We start from the raw sequence: 24,212 nt of genomic DNA, 5'->3' as shown, positions 1-24,212 counted from the left end.
AGCAACCCACCTCATTGTTGGCACCAGGAAAAACGAACATGTCACTTCTAGCCTGAGCTGAACTCCAGTGGCACACGTGTTGCATATTGAAGACAGACTGACCAACAAAACCTCTGCACCACATATCCCCTGATACACGGCTGTCAATCTCAGTCTCGGGGTGCTCCTGGAGGCATGAGAAGGAAAATGGAGCTTGGACTGGAAAATCCCAGTTTCAAGAAAACACACGCTCAATCAAACCTTTAGGACTCAGCACCAAGAATGTGGATTGCGGTCTTCATTTCCCATCTCTCAGCATCATAGGAAAGAAGTAAAACTTTTCACCATCGCACAGAAAAGCCTTAAGAAAGGGCCCATACCCGCACCCCTCAGAAACCCCTCCAGACCTATAGTAAAGAAGAAATCCCTCCCTGTACGTCGACTGACAAGCAGCAAAACACACACCATGCCTTCAAAGCTGAACACCATGGCTAGAGTCACCTGATGGCTGGCAATAAATTGCACCTCGGCTAATTTAGTTCTAGATCTGTTAGAAAATGTTACAATTCAAAGTTAACAATCCATGAGTATCTCCAAAGATCAGAGTGCAAAGCAAAACTAAACCGAATCAAACTTTGGAAAAGTTCTCTGCATATCCGATACAGCAATGCATTCGACATTATCACGCAAAACAAGACATGAGCGGAACTCTGAAAAGAATGACTGCATCCCCTTAACATAGAGAACAGCTTAGTAATGCGTACTCCCCTCAACTTGTTCAGAAGCAGACTCACGGACTAACAATCCTCTCCCAGCTACATAAGGCCATATTTAATGTACATATGTATATGTACACTAGTCAACTTTTGTCCTACGAGCTGAGCCTTCGAACATGTACAGTTCTCCGATGACCTTGGTACCTGGTTTACCATCTATCCAGGCAAGAAATAAAAATTTAAAAAAGTGGAAAGAAATGTAAGCTTATGTGTTGTAATCCTTCATTATGTCCATGCTCTATATATTGCTACTGAATAACGGAAAGATTCAGGGAACATGTTATTACTGTTCCTGAAATGTCAGCAGTGAGGTACGTATAATTATGTTTGTACGTATGCTGCAGCTATTCTGGTGAAATACCCTTGCTGCTCCAAACACAGCCCTCACACACGGTGTAAAGTGGTATTTGCGGCAGGACCTATTTTGATTCCACGGGTGGAGTTTTGCAGAGCAACAGAAACTACAAAAGCCATGCAATAACTTTAAGATTGGACAGAGAATGTTCTAAAATAATTGTTTAAATACTGAAGTATTCCAGTTCGGACACATTATCATTTATTTGTAGGAATGAAAAAATGCACTCCAAGAAAGAGCACCCTACTTTCTTTACTGAAATAAAGAAAACAAACCCTCGAATTTAGAGCGAGAAAATAATTCAGACATGCTTTTGAAAACCAGTGACATAGGAACACAAATTGGCTATTTTTCCCAATAGTGGATTGGTAGGCCGGCCAGTATGGATGACACGCCTACATAACAAGCCAATAAGCTCGGGACCATTAGTTTTTTGGGCTGTATCTTTGCTCTTAGCAGGAAATTCACAGGACTCTGAAGAAGGTGTATTGGTACGAATGTCTGAAGACCAAGAAAAACAACTTTGGTAATGCCCATTATTTTGGCTCGTGTACAGTTGACGTGTTTCCACAACCTTTGATAAAACACAGAGCAGGTGCCACACGACCATCAGCAGAGCTAGCCCAAAATCACACACAGAGGACTAGCTTGGGTATGGAGTACAACACTGCTTGCCTTAACGACCAAGACTGGGTCTCATACAACATGCCATCCTCCATGTAACACTAGAGTCCCATCTTAATGCTTAGCCTTCTAAATCCTGCAGTCACCCACCTTTACATTGCATACAAATTGGAGTGCATTTGGTCTGACCCAAAAATAACTAACTCGTGCAGTAACGGGTGGAGATGCACACTGCTCCCTGAAAGATGGCTGCAGTCCCCTGAATGCATGCTGGTTCACAAAGTCACAAATGGCCATTTGATGATCGCATGTTCAAGCACAGCACATTGCCTGCTAACCCTCGACATGTGTTTCATACATTGAGTATTATTCAGAAGAATAAGCCTTAGGATGGCCAATGTCTTTCTTCAGTATATAACCAATAACCTAAAGTTTACACAAGAATATTAGCAGCAATATCATAACTCACGGTGCCATCTTGCCAGTACACATCGCTTCCAAAATAGTGAAATATCTGATCAAATGAGTGTAGACCAGGGAAAAGTCCAGCAAAAAACAAAACAAAAAACCTGTCATATTGAAACCTATAACTCGCCAAAGCGATTCTGATGATCCTAATATTTCCCTTAGTTACTTACTGCAAGGTAAAGGAAAAACATGCAGATGTTGAGCGCAGCTTGGGGAGGGATCACCAGGGTCTTTGGTGCCTACTACTGTTCTATGGTGTTCAGTGGTATTTTAAACTAGTATCTCTTGCTCAGGCCCCACATGCCAAGAACAAATGGTGTTCAGATCGATGCAGACACTGAGCATTTCTGTCCAGGCAACCCACCTGCTGCTGAAGGTAGGATATGCATTGGATCTCTCTCAAATCCTAATTCTCAGTGAAAGGTAAATGCCTCTACTTAGAGAAATGAGCATTGCAGAGCACTCTTTACAGCTGTGAGGAAAATCTGGTCCTTGAGAGGGAAGTGAAGGAAAGGGTTACAACAACCTTGTTTCTGTAGCGTATACTGCACAGTCCCTTTAAATAAAATAGCTTTGATTACCTATATTGGCAGTGTGTTGCTAAAATACATTTTTTCTCTTTAAATGTGTAGGACAAATAGAAAAAGCAAAACAGTTGACAAAAACTTCCCATTCTGCCCAAAAATAAAATAAACCCATTTACCTGGCAGGGCCTCTCCAGTGAGGCCAAGTCTGCTTGCAGAGCATCTTGTACCTTTCCAAGCAGGGTTCGTATGGCTGTCGGAAAGCATAACCTGCCCTCCTAACACGTACGTTCTCCAGCAGACCGAGGTACCGAACTTGGTGCTGGACTAAAGCGTCATTGAAGATATGGGCAGCTTTTTTGTCATTTGGCTTGATGCATCTGCAATGGACATGGATTCCGTAAATGAATTGTAACAACAAGAAGTAGTTTCGCAATTTTCCATTGACAGGTGTTCACGTGAAGAGGATTAAAATTATTTGGTCTTACCATCACCAAGTAAATAAATTGCTTGATCACTTACTTCCTCTACTGCACTCAATCTATATATTTTGGGCACACTAATAACGTTCATAGATGTTAATCCCGGTTAATTTACAAAGTGAGGCAAAATATATAAATATCAGTGAGTGTTACTTTTAAATCATTTAAAATGCAAATGTGATCTCAAGCAGTAAAAAGGTATTTGAAACAGTCATCTACTGTAGTACGCATACAAATAAAAATCTGTTGAGAGGAAACGGGGAACAGCTTTGATTGATAAATGCCAAACCAAGAAAGGCTACAATAAGCATCACTGTTGAAGAAGAAATTGAACATCTTTTAAAAATCTCAATTGCATGGCCCACCACAGCAGCAGGGCAGGTTCAGTGCAAGACAATATATCACTTTACAAGAACTATTACCAATGACAAGAATCAGTATTTTAGGAAAGATAAATAGAAAGGCCGAAATGACAAGAATTAGTATTTTAGTAAAGATAAATAGAAAGGCAGAAAAGAAAAAGCACATGAGCTCACACAAATCTTTAAGGTGGGTTCTGAAGGGAGGAGTCATTAGAAGGATAGTATCTTCGTATGACGACTTTTTTTTTGGCTACATGGTTCTATATCTGAACTAGGTGGAGCAGGTCTTGGATTTTTCAGGAGACATGATTAGCTCCTTTTATACTTACGCCTACAGTAGTTTCTAGCTTATTCTTCTGGTAGTTGGGTGAGATGATGATTAAGGATCTATATGATGCAGGCGGTAAAGAAGCTAAAGAGGGAAAGGAACTAAAAGTAATTCTTGTCCCAAAAGGCAGCCAGAAAAGTTCTCTCAGAATGGAGTTTATGTTGTTTTTAGAGGCTTAGAATCAAGTCGCAACATGAAATTCCTGAAGGCAGCCTGCAAGGATTTCAGAAAGCTAGCTAGCAATGCATTTCCTCTGTTAAATTGAGCAACCACTAATGGTTGCAATGCTTTCCTTAACTCTAAGGGAATAATTTGAGGACCTGCGTTTTCTTTGCAGATGTAGATGGAAGGAAGCAGTTTATGGAGATCTGTGCGATAATAATTAGGCTTTGAGTAATAAAGAAGCCTGTTGATTTGGCAAAGGGATAGAGAGGAAGAGATCACTTACTGAGAGGAGTAAACAATTACTCTGCCTGAGGTGGAGAGTCAGTGGTGTAGAGTAGAATACATTCTATGTCACATTTAAAGAACAAAGAGCTCAGCCTAGCGTATTCATTCTACAAGGAGGTTCTTTCCGCATATATTTAAAAAAAAAAATTTTTTTTAGTTGGTTTAGATTCTGAGACACATTATCACACGAGTATTGGTTAATTACGATGTAATTCTCTTTACGCACAGTGAATTACAGCCCCATGTACATATTAGGATTTTGAAGTAATGAAAGGCTTTAAACAATTTACGCCTTTAACTTCTTATTCCATCCTAGATGAGAAGATCTGAAGTTTAGTTTTGTGGTAAACAGTGTTGAAAAGCCACCGATAGTTCAAACAACACAAACATTTGACGCTTATTGAAGACTGTTTAGTATTTTTCACTTTTGCCACCTCATCCTGCCTTTTACGCAGAATCCAGCCACCAGACAGAAAGGTGTTAACTAAGTCATTATTGGTAATGTGAGCCAGAAGTTGAGTTTAAATGGCTTGCTTAATTTTTGGATGAAAAACAAGGTATTTTTTTTTATTGGAATGATTTAGCTAGATTTTGGAGAAAAGGGGAAGATGCCTTCCTCTAGTGAGGAGTTAATGGTTGTTTGGAATCAGTAAAGTTATGTCATGGGCAAAGTGTTGCTAGTGTTATAAGTAATGAATTACACACATATACTGAGATCTGAATTCCTTCTTGCGTGTAGGTGTTTTAAGGATGACCGCATCAGGTTGGTCCATTTAGAACTTGAGAGGTAATATTTGTGATTTGTTTTGGAGCTCTCCTTGAACTATTTGTATTTACTCTGAGAAAATAATGGCAATGTGGTCTGCACTGGCACCTAAGCTTGAAATTCCGAATTCCTTGCTGGGGCTGGCGCCATGTAGAAGTTTGAAGAAGCGCTTGGAAGTTCAACTTAGCTTCAAGTTCACAGTTTCATTAATCTGCTTTCCCTTAGTTTTGCGATTGTGGTGCTTCCTGAGTTTTGAATTTACTCCGTAATGAAACTGACTATATCCACTTTCGCAGAAGCCTTAAGACCTGGCTTTTTGACCAATAACCCCTATTTCTGCTGCATGTCTTTTTGTGCCCTGTCCGCTATGGCGCCGGGAAACCCTTGTTGGGTAGCTGAGCGCCTTATTAATCCAATAAGTAAATAAAAGAAACTCCATGTTGCGTCTTGTTTCTTGGTTAATGTTGCTAAGTTCCTTGTTGTAACATAGAGCACCGTACTAGCCTTTGTTGTATTTTTGTGTGAGGCAAGCAAGGTTGCTCATGAGCTATAAAGTGGTGTTGTTTTGAAGTTGGTGAGATCTTCCATGAATATGAAAATGTCTGTGATGAGCTATTGTGCAGAGGTCATGAAGGAGTTTTTATAAGATAGAGCTGTGAGAGATCTTCTGGGGCTTTCAGTTTTAACCACTTAACTGGGCTACTAGCAGAGTGGTGCTGAAAGATAGCAAAAGGTGAACCATCCAGTCCAGTCTGAAATGTTCATTTGGGATGATGAGGTTTGGAGGTGGAAAAATAGGTCTATGGCATTACATTTTACATGGAAAGGAAAGAAGGCAAGTTGCCACAAACATTTGTAGAGAACATAAATCTTTTAGTTTAATTACAAGGTGATTCTCCAAGGGACACCAATGTGATTTTGATTTGAGTGAAATTCTTAAAGTGCACACTTTGTTCTGGTTTAAATTGTATGGGTTTGTATTTGTGTAACATTGAGAATATCAAAGTCAAAAGGCTATCCCTGGACTGGTTCAAGGACGATAACACTCACTAGACTCTATTCTAGTCACATCCCATTCACTCAGGACATCTCATTAGTGTATAACTTGAATTACTGGTCAACTAAAATGTAACGTTCACAGTCTTTTATTAAAAATTCAAACAAGGTTCTCCTTCCAGAAGGAGACAAGAGTTATATTGAAATTTCAGCACTCCATTTCTTACATCTTCCTTTACGATTAGGTTAGAGTACTTGTGTTTTCCTTTTTATATAGATACCTGTTGTATTAACTTGATGTATTATTGAATGTTTTATTATATTTTATTGTTTTGTATGAGATGTCTCAAATTAAATTGTCTTCAGAGAAAAATTTTCTCTGAAATTTTAATATAACTCTTGTCTCCTTCTGGAAGGAGAACCTTGTTTGAATTTTTAATAACGTTGAGACGTGAACTTGAGAACTTCTACAGGAAGATACGTCTCCATTTTTTCTTTAACATCAACCAAGAGGCTGTGGATACTGATGAACCAACAGATCGTAACACTGGTCTCAGACCCAAATCCACATATACACCTCTGAGTCATCAAGTTCCAGCACGAGTCATTACTTTCGAACAAGCTGTAACTCATGACATCAAGAACCTAAGTCAATACAAGCACAATCCCTATCATAACGTCACGAGAGCTGAAAAAACTGCTTTGATGGATCTGGCAAAAGATACATCTCTGATAGTTAAACCCGCTGACAAGGGTGGGGCAATTGTGCTGATGGATACAGAGGTCTATCGAGCTGAGTGCTTGAGACAGCTTAATGACACAAGAGCCTACCGCCGCCTCACTGAAGAACCTACTACAAGGATTGCAAATGAGATCAAAAGTCTTATTGAAGAAGCATCAAGTGAAGGATGGATCACACCTCTAGAAGCGAGATATCTGATCACGTCTCATCCTGTGACACCTTACTTTTACTGCTTACCCAAAATACATAAAGAAAAAAGGCCACCCCCAGGACGTCCTATCATATCGGGAATAGGCTCACTTTTGGAGCCTCTATCTACTTTTGTGGATTTTTTTCTAAAACCGATCGTATCAGAAACTCCAACATATCTGAAAGATACTGGTGACGTCCTGAGACTCTTGACAGAAGTGGAATTCGACATCACGACTGACCTCCTGGTCAGTTTTGATGTCGAGTCTTTATACACGTGCATCCCACAGCAAGAGACACTGGATTGCATTAAGAGTCTCCTTGAATCAAAAGAACTGAACACAATCACACCAGTAGGTTTCATCATGGAATGTGCCAGGTTGGCAATGATGGAAATGAATATGCTACTTACCAGTATGCATCTGTTTTTGGCATGTAGGGCTGCTAACATTCATATCTAGTGCATAGATCGCCGCCTAGTGTTGGGTCCGGATGATTGCACATTGTTGTCCTGGAAGAGTCTTCGAAGTATCACGAGATAGGTGGCTCCTCCCCTGGACTACAGTGCGCATGGGCATCGACTCCATCCCCAGATTGTTTTTAGCCATTGTGGCAGAGATGGAGTGAAACAGTGTAGAGGATGTCCATGCTAATGATGAATGCAAGAGAGTGTCTGCAGCCGCTACGGGCACCGGGGAGGAGGGCGGGCGATATGAATGTTAGCAGCCCTACATGCCAAGAACAGATGCATACTGGTAAGTAGCATATTCAGTTCGAGGCATGTGGGCTGCTAAATTCATATCTAGTGCATAGAATACACAGCAGTCCCTCCATTAAGGGCGGTTGCCCGTGCCAGCTGCAGAAGCTTGAAAAAGTGTCTTGAGAACAGCCTGTCCGGCAGCTGCCTGCTGTTTGGAATGCACATCTACGCAGTAATGCTTGGTAAATGTGTGTGGTGTAGACCATGTGGCTGCTCTACAAATGTCTTCTAAAGGAATGTTCCCCAGGAAAGCCATGGAGGCCCCCAATTTGCGTGTGGAGTGCGCCCTTGGGGGTATTGTTAAAGTGCGTTTAGCCTTTTGATAACAGATTTGAATGCATTTAACAATCCATCTGGCTATTCCTGCTTTGGAAATGGGGTTGCCTTTGTGTTGTGCTGAGAAGGCAACAAAAAGTTGTTGTGTCTTTCTAAAGGGTTGTGTTCTGTCAATGTAGTACATTAGCGCCCTCCTAACGTCTAATGTATGAAGCTTTCTTTCTGCTACTGTTTGTGGGTTTTGGAAAAATGCAGGCAGGTCAATAGTCTGGTTGATATGAAACTGTGACACCACCTTTGGAAGGAATTTGGGGTTAGTGCGGAGCACCACCCTGTTAGAGTGTATTTGGGTGAATGGCTCTTGGATTGTGAGCGCTTGCAGCTCACTAACACGCCTGAGCTACGTGATAGCAATGAGAAAAACCACTTTCCATGTTAGAAACTGAAGTTCGCAGGAGTGCAGTGGCTCGAAAGGTGGGCCCATCATCCTAGTGAGGACCACATTGAGGTTCCACACGGGAGCTGGTGGAGTTCTAGGAGGAATGACTCGTTTCAGTCCCTCTAGGAAGGCTTTAATGGCAGGCACCCTGAAAACAGAGAGGTGCTGCCTATTCTGGAGATAAGCCGCTATGGCGGATAAATGTATCCGAATGGAGGCGTACGCTAGATTGCATTTGTAAAGATGTAACAAATAGCAGATGATGTTAGGAATGGAAGCATCTAGCGGGTTGATATTGTTGTCTGTACAGTAAATGACAAACCGCTTCCATTTTGCAGCATAGCAAGCTCTGGTCGTGGGCTTCCTTGCCTCCCAGATGATGTCCATGCATTCAGGAGGCAGGTTGAGGTAGCCAAATTCTAAGACCTCAGGAGCCAGATCGCCAGATTGAGCTGTTGCGGATCTGGATGCTGAATGTCGCCATGGTTCTGCGTCAAGAGGCTGGGTGTGAGATGCAGCCTTTGATGCGGTACCACGGAAAGTTCTACAAACGTGGTGTACCATGGTTGGCGTGCCCATGTTGGAGCAACCAGGATGAGATTCATCGAGTGTTGCTTTAGCTTTCTTGCCACCAGCGGAATGAGAGGCGCTGGGGGAAAAGCGTACGCAAATTTGCCTGACCAGTTCATCCATATCGCATTCCTCTGCGATTCCGGGTGAGGGAACCTGGCGGCAAAGCTTTGGCATTTTGCGTTTTCCCTTGTGGCAAACAGGTCTATCTCTGGATGACCCCACTGCTGGAAGTACGGGTGGAGCACTGATGGATGTATCTCCCACTCGTGCATTTGATGGCTGTACCTGCTGAGCAGATCCGCCATCTGATTGTCCTTGCCGGGGAGGTGTTCCGCCATGAGGAAAATGTTCCTCTGAATGGCCCACTTCCACATGCTCTGAGCCAGATGAGACAGCTGTGGTGAGTGAGTACCTCCCTGCTTTTGGATGTAGTACATGGCTGTCATGTTGTCCGTCCGGATCAACACGACTCTGTTGCACAAATGTACCTTGAAGGACTTCATCGCCATGAAGATTGCCATCAATTCCAGGTAGTTGATGTGCAACTTCTGTTGTTGAGTGGACCACAGTCCCTGCACAGTGTAGTGGAGCACATGAGCTCCCCACCCTTGGAGAGACGCGTCCGTTGTCAGTATAATCTGTGGCACAGGCTCTTGGAACGGTCGTCCCTTGCAAAGGTTGTGTGGATTCCACCAATGCAGAGAGTTGTATGCCCGACCGGTCACCAACACTAGGTCCGTCAGTTGTCCCCGAGCCTGTGTCCACTGATTTGCCAAGCATTCTTGGAGAGGACGCATGTGCAACCTCGCGTGCGGGACTATGAAAATGCAGGAGGCCATCATGCCTATCAACTGCATGAACACTCTCGCAGGCAGGGAGTGTTGCGGTCTGAACCTCTGGATCAGTGACTGAATGCTGTTGATCCTGGCTGGGTTTGGCTGAGCCATAGCAGTCAGGGTGTTTATTGTCGCGCCCAGATATTGCCGCACATGGGCTGGTGGAAGGTGCGACTTTGGGTAGTTTAGCGAGAACCCCAGACTGTGAAGGAGTTGAATAGTGTGGGACATGTCTGCGGCGCACTGTTGTTCCGACTTTGCTTGAACAAGCCAGTCGTCTAGGTACGGGTAGACATGTATGTTCTGCCTTCTGAGGTGCGCCGCCACTGTTGCCAGACACTTTGTAAACACTCTGGGGGCAGTAGTCACCCCGAAGGGTAGGCCTTTGAACTGGTAGTGCCTGTTTTGAATGGTGAACCGGAGGTATCTTCTGTGGGATGGGTGGAGTGGGATGTGGAAATAAGCATCCTTGAGGTCTAAGGTTGCTAGGAAGTCCCCTTGATTTAGCAGGGGAAGAATTTGTTGTAGTGTCAGCATGTGAAAATGCTCCGACAGTATGTACATGTTGAGGGGGCGTAGATCCAGAATAGGTCTGAGGGATCCGTCCTTTTTTGGGATGAGGAAGTACAGGGAATAGACTCCTGTGCTTTCCTCTTCCACTGGTACGAGCTCGATTGCGCCTGTTTGCAGCATCACCAAGACTTCCTGCTGCAATAAGTGCAAGTGCTCTGCCGACATAGGACGGTGTCTTGGGGGAATGTTGGGAGGAGTGGATGTTAACTCCAAACAATAACCGTATTGGATAAGTGTTCGCACCCACCTGTCTGTGGTGATGGATGTCCAGACTGGCAGGAACTGCTGGAGTCTCCCCCCGACAGGTGTTGGATGGTCGGGGGGCAGTGACAGAGAGTCACTGTTTATTTGAGGCAGAGGAACGTGAGTTGTTGTTCCCTCTGCCCCTGCCCTTGGCACTGTTACCTCTGTATCCCCCTCTACCCTGCTTGGGGTAGGTGGATTGTGCACCACCCTTTGTAAATTGTGATTGTTGACCCAAGTGTCCTCTGGTAACACCACGCGCTCCTGAGCGACGAAAAGTGCTTCCCCTGAACTGTTGTGACTGAAGTGCCCCCATGGACTTAGCAGTCTCGTTGTCCTTCTTAATTTTTTCAAGTGTGGTGTCTACATCTGGGCCAAACAGTCTGTCAGGATTGACGGGCTGGTTGAGGATTGTAGTTTGGATGTCAGGCTTAAATCCAGATATACGAAGCCAAGCTTGTCGCCTCAGCATGACGCTAGTGTTAATTCCCCTAGCCGCTGTGTCTGCCACATCAAGTGCACACTTTATTGCAGCGTTTGATATAAGCTTTCCCTCTTGTATGAGCATTTCGGCTGCTTCTTTATACTCATCAGGTAGATGTTGAAGGAGCTGTTCTAGGGTGTCGTAATGCGCCCTATCGTAACGCGCCTATAGTGCCTGTGTGTTTGCTATACGCCATACATTGGCAGCCTGCGCAGCCACCCTCTTGCCGGATGCCTCAAGCACTTTCGACTCCTTGTCAGGGGGAGGAGCTTCACCCGTAGTTTGGGAGTTTGCCCTTTTGCGGGCATTGGCGACCACCAACGAGTCTAGAGGCAACTGTCCTCGAATATATGCTGGATCTGCAGGAGCTGGCCTGTATTTCTTCTCGATACGTGGGTTGACCACTCGTGCCCTGGTAGGTTCTTTAAAGATCTCTGGAGCAAGTTTAAGGACACCTTTGAGCATAGGAAGTATCTTAACTGTTCTTTCTGAGACAGAGAAAGTGTCAAACAAAAAATCTTCCTCCACCGGGTCAGCATGCATGTCCACATCATGATTTGCTGCTGCCCGTTCTATTAAAGCATTAAATGCTGCAGAATCCTCTGTTGGAGATGTACGTGCCCCAAAACCTTGTGGATCTTGTACCACCTGCTGTCCACCTTGGTCCCCAGTGTCGTCATATGTGTCCTGCTGAACATCAGGGTCATTGTCCACTGGGAAATTGTATTGGTTGTCTTCCTCATCACCCTCTCCCCCTGATTGGTTGGGGGAAGGTGATGGACTCCTTCTAGGAGGTGGTAGAATAGGCTCAATAAGGGCAGGAATGTCCTGTGCTGGCCTCTTTTTCTTCAGTGGAATAACATAGGATTCCAGTGGTTGGGAAGTGATCTTCCTTTTGTAAAGGGTCAGTTTCCCTGTTTGGGCATCGATGTAATGCTCAGATTGTTCTTCTGAGGCGTGATGCGCTGAAGGATCCGAAGTCCTTGGCACCGATCTAGGTGCAAATGCCTTTGGTGCCACCTTTGGTGGAAGAGTGTAAAGAAGCTTGGTTGATGACTTCTGCGGTGCGTCCACCGTTTTTGGAGCCGATGGCGTGGAAGCCGTCGCCAACAGAGTCTTTTCCCGAATCCGTTTCAGGGAGTCGGTGACCTGCTTAGTGAAGGAGGCGGAGGGCGTTGTAGCTGACGGCCGGTGTCCGGTGGCGTCCGAGTCCCTCGGTGTCGACGGTATTTGCGTAGACGAATCTTCAGCCGCAACGTGGCGCTGTTCCGTTGTAGGCCTTGGCGCCAACGCCGATGCTGCCGATCCGGCATCTTTGTGCCGATGCGTAGTGCCTGCGGCTTTCGGGTCGTGGCTTGTAGTCGATGTTTGTTCGACTGTGCGTTTAGTTGACGGCGCCGTAGGTGCGTCCGAAGGCATGTGAACAGACTTCGACGTCCGTGCCGGAGCAACAGAGGTCGACTCTTGATGGACGGCCTTTTTGGAGGACGGGTCCTTGTGCACCTTCTGCGGCGCTGTTGACTCGACAGCCTTCTTCGACTTCTGTGGGCCGGAGGTGGACGGAGTCGATGAAGGAGGAGGCTTTGTTAGTTTTGGTTGCACGTCGGCCATTTTAGGTGTTGTCGAATCCGTGTTTTTCGGTTTCGATTTCGGCTGGACGTCGGCCATTTTAGGTGCCGTAGAACCCGAAGGTTTCAGTTTCGGTTTCGATACGTGCAATGGCGGCTCCGCTTGAGTGTCCGTGGCCGGGCTAGAATGCGGGGCCGGGGATAGCGGTGCAGGGTCGTGGGTAAGGCCGAGTGGCGATCCCGTGACCTGAGCCTGAGCAATATAGACTTCGGGGCATAGCTCTTCCTCTGAGCTATCTTCCGCGGCCCCATAAACTTCTTCGTCGTCCCCTACCTCCTCGACGTATTCAATGTCCTGGCCCTGTCCTTCGACGTGTTCCTCGGGATCGGCCTGGACCTCCGTCGATGGTGGTGAAATCTGGAGATGATGGCTACCGCCTTCCTCCGCGGGGTCGTCGAATATGTTGTCGGGAGCCGGTGTCGCTCGCTGGGCCTCGAGGCGCGCCGCGCGCCGATGCTTGAGCGTCGTCTTTGACCTGAATTTAGAGCAGGCCATGCAGTTTTCTTCGTTGTGGTCCGGTGACAGGCATTTATTACAGACCGGATGCACATCGATGTGTGGATATTTGGATCCACAGACGGGGCAGCACTTAAACGGGCTCCGCTCCATGTTAAGTTCGGCGGGTCTTGCTGCGACGAGAGGGCCTCGATGTCCGAAGAGTAACTTGACTCCGTAGATTTCCGGCTCAGAGAGTCGGACGACGCTCGAGACCGTGCGCAAACAATACCGACGCAGGTAATGAAGGCCTTTTGGCCTTAAGAACAAAGTTTATCGGTTCCGACACGGAGACGTCGAAAACCACATCCGAACCCAATGGCGGAAAAAAACAATCTGGGGATGGAGTCGATGCCCATGCGCACTGTAGTCCAGGGGAGGAGCCACCTATCTCGTGATACTTCGAAGACTCTTCCAGGACAACAATGTGCAATCATCCGGACCCAACACTAGGCGGCGATCTATGCACTAGATATGAATTTAGCAGCCCACATGCCTCGAACACTTTTTTCAGTATGAGGATGACCTTTTTTTGCAGGTCTCTGGGACCTCTATGGGGAGCGTGTTTGCCCCGAGCCTTGCCAATTTATACATGCATCAATTTGAGCAAGATCACGTCCTTCACCACAGCAACCCTTTTTTCCACCAGGTGTTGCTGTGGAGAAGATATATTGATGACGTGATAGTCATCTGGAGAGGCTCTACCGATGACGCTGAATTGTTCCACACGTGGCTCAATTCACAAAATCAATATCTGAATTTCACTATGGAATCAAGCAATGAGAAACTTCCATTCCTAGATATTTTGATCAAGGCAGGAACAGGAGGCCTACAAAGTGAACTTTACCGGAAACCTATGTCACGCAATTCTTTGTTGTCCTATCACAGTTTCCAACCCCAGGCACTCCGGGACAACCTTCCAGTAGGCCAATTCTTGACAGTCAGAAGGAACTGTTCCTCCAAGACCCTATTTCAACAACATGCCAAAGACTTGACGACACAGTTAAGAGAACGACATTATCCGAACCATTTGGTGAGCCGTGCCTGTTAAAGAGCTTCAAACAACAATCGGGAGGCGCTCATGGAACCCAAGATCAAACAAACAACTACAGACCGTATGACTATGGTACATACTTTTAATACTCGTTCCAATGATGTGAAGAAAATTATCCTTAGACACTGGAAAATATTGAATACAGCAATGGGTGATATTCCACGCCCCCTATTTGCCTTCAAAAGAGGCCCCAGCATTAGGGATAACCTGGTCCATACCAGGCCAAGGTACCATCCAAAAGAAGGCATAAATACCCTTTGGAATACTGAACCAGTACGTGGTCATTACCCTTGTGGAGGATGTGCTGTCTGTCCACAGACATGCAAAACCCTTACAATTGATATAGGGACTGAAAGACCCTGGCGGTTGAATAACCACACCAACTGTAATTCAGACAAATTGATCTATATGATAACATGTCCGTGCAAGCTAATATACATCGGACACACTACCAGGAAGATTAAGCTCCGCATAAGCGAGCACAAAAGCACCATTAGGTGCAATAAACAATCTACTCGCCTAACTAATCACTTTTTGGAGCTTAAACACAAGGCTGATGAAATTAAATGGGTAGTTCTGGAACGACCGTTTATTCCACCACATGTGACGGATGTGTCACATTTTCTATTCATTAGAGAGCAACGTTGGATTTTCAAACTTAGGACGGACGTCCAGGGGCTGAACGATAATATACCTTGGGTGTCACTGTGAATAAAGTTTATTTCAGTTACATCATTGGTATAGCCCCCTTACTACTTACTAGCTACTGCTCATGTCCCGAGGGGTTGCGTTGTACTGCTTGACACGCATCTCTTCGTACTCCTTGGTGTATTGAGAGCGTCATTCTTAATGTACACTGTACTCTGTATGAACAAGGCTTACGTACACTGTTTAGGAACACATCCATAGTCTTGTATCTGACACTAGATAGCTCACTCTGACATTGATAATTCCTGTCTTCCAATGAATTAGTATGCACATATAACTAGGTTAGTTAAGAAGGATACTCTGAATAGGGGCAAGATCAAAAAATTACTTTATTGTTCATCACAAACGCCTAATGATCTAAGTATATAACTAATCAATTGACTATGTAATTCTTCTTTACGGTAATTTTAGTTGTCTTAATGAGAGTTAGATTATACCAGCTCCTATATCAGTGTAGTTGCGCTCTTTCACACTGGATGTTTCCAGGCTTGCAGCCGAGTTCACATCAGAAACCGTCTTTTACTCGGCGCAGGCGCTGTACTATTACTCCATGTGTCTGCCTAGCGCGCATGCCTCGGTTTTTACAGGCCAAGCGCCGTACTCCGAGCGCCAGTCTCTACCTCGCTGATCCCTGCCTATTCACGCATGCGCGAGGCCTAGCGTAGGGAGTGGTCCAGCGCGCATGCTTCGGTCTTCACATGCCAGCGCCGCATTTTGAGCGCTAGTCTCCACTGATCCCTGCCCATTGCGCATGCGCGAGGCCGAGATATTCAACGCGCGTCATGCGCTTTCACCACATATTTTATGGCCGCGCCTCCTACCTGCAGGTGAGGATTATTAATTGGCATCATTGCCAATTAGCGTACGTATAAATACGCATTATTTCCTGTCCGTCGGCACCTCCCCTTCGTTTCAGGTTCATTCCTGGAGGTACCGACGGACAGGTAAGGACACGAAGACACCAGGGACCTTTTTGCCTTTTTGCTGTTGTTTAGACTCCCGAACCTCTCCCAGTCGTTGTACAGCGTCTCTGTGTAGTCCTGCTCGCATGACCATCGGCTGAGCTAGGTGGGCTCTAACCATAGCCTGTTTTCTGCCATCTACTTCAAGTAGTCGACCTTTAGACTATAGAGATGTTTTTATATACTCATTTTTTCATAAATGCTGATAACTAAATACACTGGATTTAACATATGAAGTATAATTAGTATATATGTCCCAGTTGAATGCAGCCCTCTGAGTGTAGCATTTCGCTTCTTTGGGACCCATGGGCCATAATTGAACAACCAAGTTTTTTAGAACAACAATACATATAGAGAGTGTGACAGCTATCATCCTCTGAATTTGTCCTTCTCCATATGTCCAATAGAGCAGGGCCTCTTTATCCGAGCCGTTGCCGGGTGAGGTGAGGCCTACTTCCCACACAAAGCTGGGTAAGTGTATGTTAGTTTTATTATTTCTTTGTATACAGATTATCTGTTTGTGACTCTATACTTTGCACAGGTTTCTACTTGGCCGGTATACATTTACCTATCCTATGGAGTAATTGAATGCCACAAGAATTTGCTTTCAAATATCTGTTGATAAAGAGCGTTCTTTGGTTGTTACAAAATTGTTCCTTTCTTCTTGATGTTCACAGGAAAGGATTGCTCTTTACATGGTTAATTACAAGGATACGGTAGGGTGGTTGATCCAGCCACACGATTCTACTTACTTTAACCATGTTCATAAAGTTTTTTCTGATTTTGATTTCACACTGATAATAGTAGATGTTGCAGTAGCTGCTATTCCAGCCTGGCCCTGAAGAATGCCTGTAAAATATTACTATAATGGCAGAAACATGTTGGCCTAGATCGTATATGCTTACTGTACAGTGATATTGTTACACTGCCATCACTCTTTTTAATCTGACGTCCAGGGAGATACCAATAAACTATTTTTCTACCCTGATCGCCATCTTAATCACTCACTTTTTTCCATGAGCACTGCACCCTATCAGTACCACTCTCAGTGAGGACACATCTTCCTTCAGCACAGGATCAATTGGTACCAAGCAATTACTTGTGAGCTTGGCCATATGAGAACCTGCTGATAAGGTCCTAGATGACAATGTTCCGCCATATGGGTGGGCTGATAGGACTTCTTCATAACTGATGGTCTTTCACCGTTAGTCGTGATAGTGGTGTGTGTCATTTTCTTGTGGCCACTTCTTTTTCTCAACTCTGATAGACCTTCAGGTTTTTTTGTTGTTGTCATATGGTTCATTAGGGGTATGAACTTGATAGGTCGGTAAAGATTGTCCCCCAGACCCTCCTTTAACAGTCGTTTTCCCAGCCTGGAGGGTAACGTCTCGGTAGCGGGGTTCACCACTAGCGCCAGGGGGGTCTTGACGTGGTTTAACCCAAAATCTACACTGCAGATCCTCACGCTGGACGCGGACCCATAGGGGAGATTTGTCATGTCTAGATGTTACGGCCCAGCTACGGACCTGATAGTTGTCAATACATATGGCCCCAATTTTGACTCGCCTGACTTCTACAAGACTCTCACCGCCAGGATTATTTCAACCTCACTATGGACCCTACTCTAGACGGATCCTCTGGCCCTCCCCGCCGACCTGCGTCTGCTGCCCTGGAGCCGCAGAACGCAATCACCTGCCTCGATCTGGGAGATGTATGGCGGTTCAGAAATCCGCAACAGGGAGGGTACACGCATTTCTCAGCATATCATAATATCCACACTAGGATAGATTACCTGCTGGCTTCCACCTCCCTCCTGCACCGAGTGAAAGAATGCAGGGTCTTGCCCAGAATCCTATCTGATCACTCACCGGTCCTCATGGAAATTCAAATACCAGGCAAACTCGTACCACCATTTACATGGAGGTTCCCACCAAACTCATTGCTAGACCCAGTGTTTAAGGGAGAGCTAGCCGAGGCTATAGATTTGTTTTTGGAAAAGAACATAGGCTCAGTTGAGAGCTTCCAAGTAGTATGGGAGGCTTTCAAGGTCTATATTAGAGGTGTAGCGATGTCAAAGCACTCTGGCATTCTTAAAGCAATCAGGAAGAGACTGACGGACTTGGAGGGAAAGCTGGAAGAATTGGAGCGCAGACAGTCTCTCTTCACAGACGACGCTGTGAGTGGAGAAATTAAGACACTACTAGTGGAGTATCATGAGGAAGCGGATAGGGAGATCCGTCACATGAGCAAATACTCCACGGCTCGGGTGTATGGGGAAGGGGAGAGACCGAGCGCAGTATTGGCCAACCTCATGAAGGGGAGGAGGCGGCGCCAACACATTTCTATGGTTCGCATCGCTGCGGGAATACCTACTACAGATGAGAGAGAAATAGCCAAGACTTTTAAATCTTATTACTCGGATTTGTACTCCTCAAAAGCGGAGGGTATGGAAGAGGAAATAGACGACTAAGTCATATAGACATCCCTTCATTAGCCGACCATGATCGGGAATTTCTTATGAAACCGATTGAGAAGGAGGTGATTTTAGACGCACTTGCCAGTATGAAATCAGGCAGTGCACCAGGAGCTGACGGCCTAACGGCAGGCTTCTACAAAACCTTCAAGGATCAACTGCTGCCGCACCTTTCGACCCTATTTGACGACATATGTGTGGAGGGCCGCATGCCGCACTCAATGAGAGAGGCGCTCCTGGTTACCATCTTGAAGCTGGGAAAGCCCCCAGAAGAGTCCAGTTCATATAGACCCCTGTCGTTGCTGAATGTTGATACCAAGCTGTTCGCCAAGGTACTAGCCACTCGATTGGCCCTGCTTGTGAACGGACTGGTTGCCCCGGACCAGGCGGGGTTTGTCCCCGGCAGAAACCTAGTATATAACATACGTACAGTTTTGGGAGTGATCCAACATGTCGGACCGGACAGGAGGGCACTGGCTGTCTTCCTTGACATGGAGAAAGCCTTTGACTCCGTGGAGTGGCCCTTCATGCGTATGGTGCTGCAACGCATGGGCTTGGGACAGCCTTTTCTGCAAATGCTGGGCGCACTGTACCATGTACCGAGAGCGAGGCTCCGCATAGGGGACCTGGTTACGGATCCATTTCCCATTAGCAGAGGTACCAGACAGGGATGCCCCCTCTCGCCCCTCCTATATGCTCTGGTAGCTGAACCGCTGGCCTGCGCGCTGCGGGAATACCACGGGAACGAAGGCATAGGCTTCCCGGGCTACAGGATCATAGTCTCGATGTACGCTGATGATACCTTGCTGTACATACGTGACCCAGATAACAATCTATCACCAGTACTTCGGGAGGTGGTGCGCTTTGGGGCGCTCTCAGGGCTACGGGTCAACTGGACCAAGTCGCTTGCCTTTCCACTCACGCCGCTCACGCAACAAACTCAAATGGATTACCCTCTCCAATGGACCACAGACACGATCCGGTACTTGGGGATACATTTGCACACAGACTCGGAAGTACTCTTCAGAGCAAACTATGGCACTGCGGTTAGCAGATTGAAGGATGATGTGGTACAATGGAGTAAACTTCCACTATCCCTGATGGGGCGCATATCCTTAATGAAAATGGTCGTGCTCCCGCGTTTTCTGTTCCTGTTCCTTACCTTGCCAATAGTTCTCCCCAAATCATTTTTTGCACGACTACAACAACAGCTGACGAAGCTGGCTTGGGCGGGCGGTCAGCCACGCGTTCGGTGGACGACACTTATTATGCCTTACACACTGGGCGGGTTGGGAGCCCCGGACATGGAAGCATACTACAGAGCAGCGCAGGCGTCGCACTTGAACACATGGCTACACGGAGACAGAAACATACCTCATGTTCGCATGGAGTCCATCTTTGCACAACCTGATAAACTACATCACACTATCTTTTGGGCGACTGATCGCAGAACGGGCATACTTGATTCCCTGACAGCCACTAATCACGCATGGCACAGCCTCTTGCGAATGCAGGGAGGGGCACTGCTGTACTCTCCGGTGATGCCAGTAGACTGGGCAAGGTGGCTCCCACCGCTAATGGAGAGGGGAGTGATTGAAGCCCTACACACCCTGAACATAAACACGGCAGGAGACTTGTTCGCAGATGGAGTTGCTAACGCGTTTTCAGTTCCACAGGGTGCGCAGCGCGTTGGGCGACATATTGGGCGGGGACATGGCGGAACCCCCAGAGGTCCCAGAGCGGACGTATGTACTCAAGACCGCATCATCCAGGGGGGTGCTGTCTAGCCTATACAAGCTCACACAAACGCCCACACGATACCCATACACCAAGGCGCGGCTGGCATGGCAGACTGACTTAGGCCTAGCACTAGATGATGATACATGGCGCTACTGCTGACAGTCACTAAGAAGGTCTCACTAAATGGCAGACACAGATTAGTTCACTTCAAATTCTTAAACAGAGTGTACTACACCCAGGCACGACTCTTTAAATATGGCCTGCGAGATTCGGCGAGCTGTGAAAGGTGCACTGCCCCTGAGGCGAATTTCCTGCACCTTGCTTGGCAATGACCGGGTGTCTGGGGATTCTGGGAGAAAATCTTTGCCGAAATAAGTGAACTGACGGAGGTTGAGATTACACCGCATCCCTTGATAGCTATATTGGGTTACACGAAAAAATTACCCAGAGCAGTTAGACGACTGGTTGACATGGGCCTTCTTATGGCCCACAGAGTGTTGGCTTGCTGCTGGATGAGGGGCCCTCTCCCAACGCCAAAACGCTGGGCGCATGATATGCTCTACTGCTGTACTCAATCCGAGAATTACAGCGAACTACAGCCCCCCACCAGCAGGCCCAAAAATTTCTGGAGCCTATACCACACATACTTGATGAGCAAGAGAGAAGCTGACGCGCCCGCAACAGCATAGGGAGTGGGGTGATGTGCTGATTGGAGGGAACGGGACAGGTTTAGTAGTCGCTTTTGTGTTATGCTTACACGCCCATCACGGAGTCTCCTAACGACCATAGGATACTTAACTGTGGAGATGCGCCGCCTGCCCGTACTATGGGTTGTTGGCTAAACGGCTGTGTATACTAATGAACAACCTAATGTTATAGTACTGAATGTATGACGATTGTCGGATGAAGTCAGATAGGGGGAGGGGGGTAGTTATTGGGGATTGCGATTACGAATTGATGTACTTTCCCTTGAAATGCAATAAAGAAATAAAAAAAAAAAGAGTATAGCCATCTTCTTGGATCTGCTGTCATGTCAGCTTAAGTGATTCGAAGTAGGTAGGAAACAGACTGTTTTGGCGTGGAAATGATACACAAGGAAAGCACGTACGTCAAGAAATAGAGCTTGGTTATGGTGCAGTTGGTCAGAAGTGAGAGTGCAGTCTTGAGAGTGATTGAGTTCTTCTGAGGGGATCATTTAATAAAATTGCACAGCAAGATTAGGGTCCCAGAGAAGTTAGTAGTTACAAGAATATCAACCCAGGAGCTAGTTCACTTACAAGCTCAATATGTGTCCCAATTCAAGAAATGTTGCAGAGATGTTAGTAATTAGGACAACAATTCAGCTGTGTGTTCAGTATTAGTTCATTAAATATCTGAAAAAAGAGGGGGAGGAGCCTAGCCGGCGACCAAGATGGCCGCGTAGGGACTCAGCTCCGCCGACCTCCATTCCCTGCCACAACATCCTGACAATTATATTGCTCCCGAGCCCCACTCCTTGAAGCGTGAATTGCAGCGATGCCCGTAGGAACTGCCCCGGGTCGTTTCCGAGCTCCGCCGGCGGAGCTACGCCGCTCGACAGTTCAGGGCCCTGTTCGGCGTGGAAGCCGGGGCCTCGAGTTACTGGGAAGGCCGAATGGAGTGTCAAAACAGAGGGGACCACGGACCACCTCACATCGGTCCGGCCTGCAGTATTTGACGAATCTCCCGGATGCGTCGGAGGACCCCATTGATCTGCGGGGAAGGCGAAGGTGTGCTGGGAGGAAGCGCAAGCGCTCGTGATGCGCCGGCCCGGCCCCTGCGACCATCTGTGGAGCTGCGGGGTGCCGCGACCGTCCAAGGACATATGCGGCCGGGGTTGTGGATTGCCTCATGCCGCTCAGCCCTGGCCCTTGCATGCACACATCCCCGGGGCACTAGAAGAGCCAGTTGAGAGTGGTGAGGTGTTGGTGCAGAGCAGGAGGAGTACCAGCATTAAATATTGAACCTGCCCCTGAGGAACTCATGGACAGATGGTGATTGGGGGGAGCTAGGGCTGGGCGGCAGTGTACAGACTCGCATGTGGTGGAATATAACTTGGTGGCCATATTGAAGAGCGATCTGCCCGGGCCGACTTGGGACACCCCCCGTGGTTGTATAGTGCTGCCGGCGGTCGGACCGGTGGATGCCCGCTGGCTGCCCAATGTCGGGGAAGAAGAGAATGCCCAGCAGAGTAGCCCATGCTGTGTAGCACTGGCGCACTCTCCGGATCGGCGAAAGGGCAGCAGGGAGGACAACCGCCAAGCACAGCCTCGATATTATACGAGAGGTGAGCTAGCAGTGGACTATGCGAAGAGTGGCGGTGGAGTTGCGTTGTTGTGCGGTCTGCCCTGTCAGAATCTGGTGGTCGCTGTGAGTGGCATGAAGACCCTGGTAGAGGAGTAGAACCCTTGAACCGTGGCCCACTTCCTGGATGCGGTGGAGTCTGTGGGAGAGCTCTTGCCTGGGTGACCGAACTTGATACAGTGGCGGCCAGGAGGGGGCGAGATCATGTCTGGACCGTCAGTGAGCGACAGGGGACTGGTATAGATAGGATACCCTGACCTCAGGGGTGGAGCTCAGCCCGGTCTGGCCTAGTGGAGCGAGGTGTCAAGATGGCGACGAAGACGGAGTCAGACAAGCCCCAGCCACGGTCCTCCAGGGGACCCAAGACCATCCAATCGAACCAGCTGGATCGCTACACCTTGCCTAGAGGGTCCCCGGTGGAATCGAAAAAGACCCCATCGGAAGGGGGGGGTCACTTTTGCCCCCACTGAACCTACACTGACGGATCTTATGGCGGCTATCAACGGGGTTCAGGCGTCCTTGGGCCAGAAGATGGAAGCTCTGGTCAACAAGCTCGATACTGTCACAATCGAGATGGGACTGATACGGGCTGACCTTACGAAGGCCAACGAAAAGGTAAAGTCACTGGAGCTCAAGACGGTCAGCTTGATTGTCGACGTGAACTTGCTGCAGCAGGAGGTGCGGGGCCTTAAGACCATAAAATGCCTCACGGATCGCAAGCTGGACGACTATGAAGGAAGGGTCAGGCGTAATAACGTCCGTATTCTTGGGGTGCCCGAGAAGTCAGAAGGGCAGTCGCCGGATCTGTTTATCGAAAACATTGTTCTCAACCACCTCAAGCCTAAAGGCCTTAGTAATGTATTCACGATTGAACGTGCGCATAGAGTCCCCAGGGGTAGGCCGGGAGCGCCCCCTCGCCCTATGATTGCAAAGGTCCTCAATTTTCGAGACAGGGATGTGATTCTGCAGGCGGCTCGTAATGCGCCTCCCTTGAAATATGAAAACGCGAATCTCTCCTTCTTCCCGGACTTTACCCAATTGGTGCAGAAACAGCGTCAGAGCTTCTTGTCGGTGAAGAGGACATTGAGAGACAAGGGACTAAAATGTGCTATGATGTTTCCTGCCTGTCTCCGAGTAGAGCTCAATGGGAAGGCCTGTTTTTTTGATAATCCTGAGGTGGCGGCGGACTAGTTGTAGAGTGCACACGCAACTGACGTGGCGAGCCGAGACCGGGGCGATGCGGAAGAACAATGACCTAGTCTAAAATGTTGTAAATGGGGCTTAAATAGTAATATGTAATGACTGGGGGATGGGGCAGGAATGTAATGGCTCTTCTAACTTGCTGCGCTGCTAATGAGGTTGCCACAAATTGAGTTGAGATGGGGTAGCGGAGGCAGGGCGGGGAGCGGGGTGGGGGGTGGTGGGGGTGGGGGTTAGCGGGCTAGTTTAGGCCCTCCCTCTATTTTCTACATTTAGTTAGTTGTAGATTAGTGTTGCGTTGACTGGGAGCGACAGGCACACTGCTAGTTGGGGATGCGCTTAAGCTGCATGCAGGGGTGCAGAGTGGGGGGTTGAAAGCGGGGGGGTTATTCGTATTCAAGCTA

General features: G+C 47.2%; 1 protein-coding gene across 5 annotated transcripts in view; it reads right to left on the bottom strand.

The window, feature by feature from the left end:
* MYO1B (myosin IB) overlaps nt 1-24,212 on the bottom strand; it is a 911,317-nt gene that overhangs the window by 290,380 nt on the left and 596,725 nt on the right. For all 5 annotated transcript variants that reach the window (XM_078680402.1, XM_078680405.1, XM_078680404.1 and 2 more), the window contains exon 18: nt 2,906-3,106. In XM_078680402.1, coding sequence (XP_078536528.1) covers nt 2,906-3,106 — 201 coding nt within the window. The remainder of the gene's footprint in view (nt 1-2,905; nt 3,107-24,212) is intronic.

This window comes from Lissotriton helveticus, chromosome 3_1, assembly GCF_964261635.1.
Source record: "Lissotriton helveticus chromosome 3_1, aLisHel1.1, whole genome shotgun sequence".
Lineage (NCBI taxonomy): Eukaryota > Metazoa > Chordata > Amphibia > Caudata > Salamandridae > Lissotriton > Lissotriton helveticus.
Note: the sequence above shows the minus strand (reverse complement) of the source record. Positions and strands in the feature narration are given on the sequence as shown.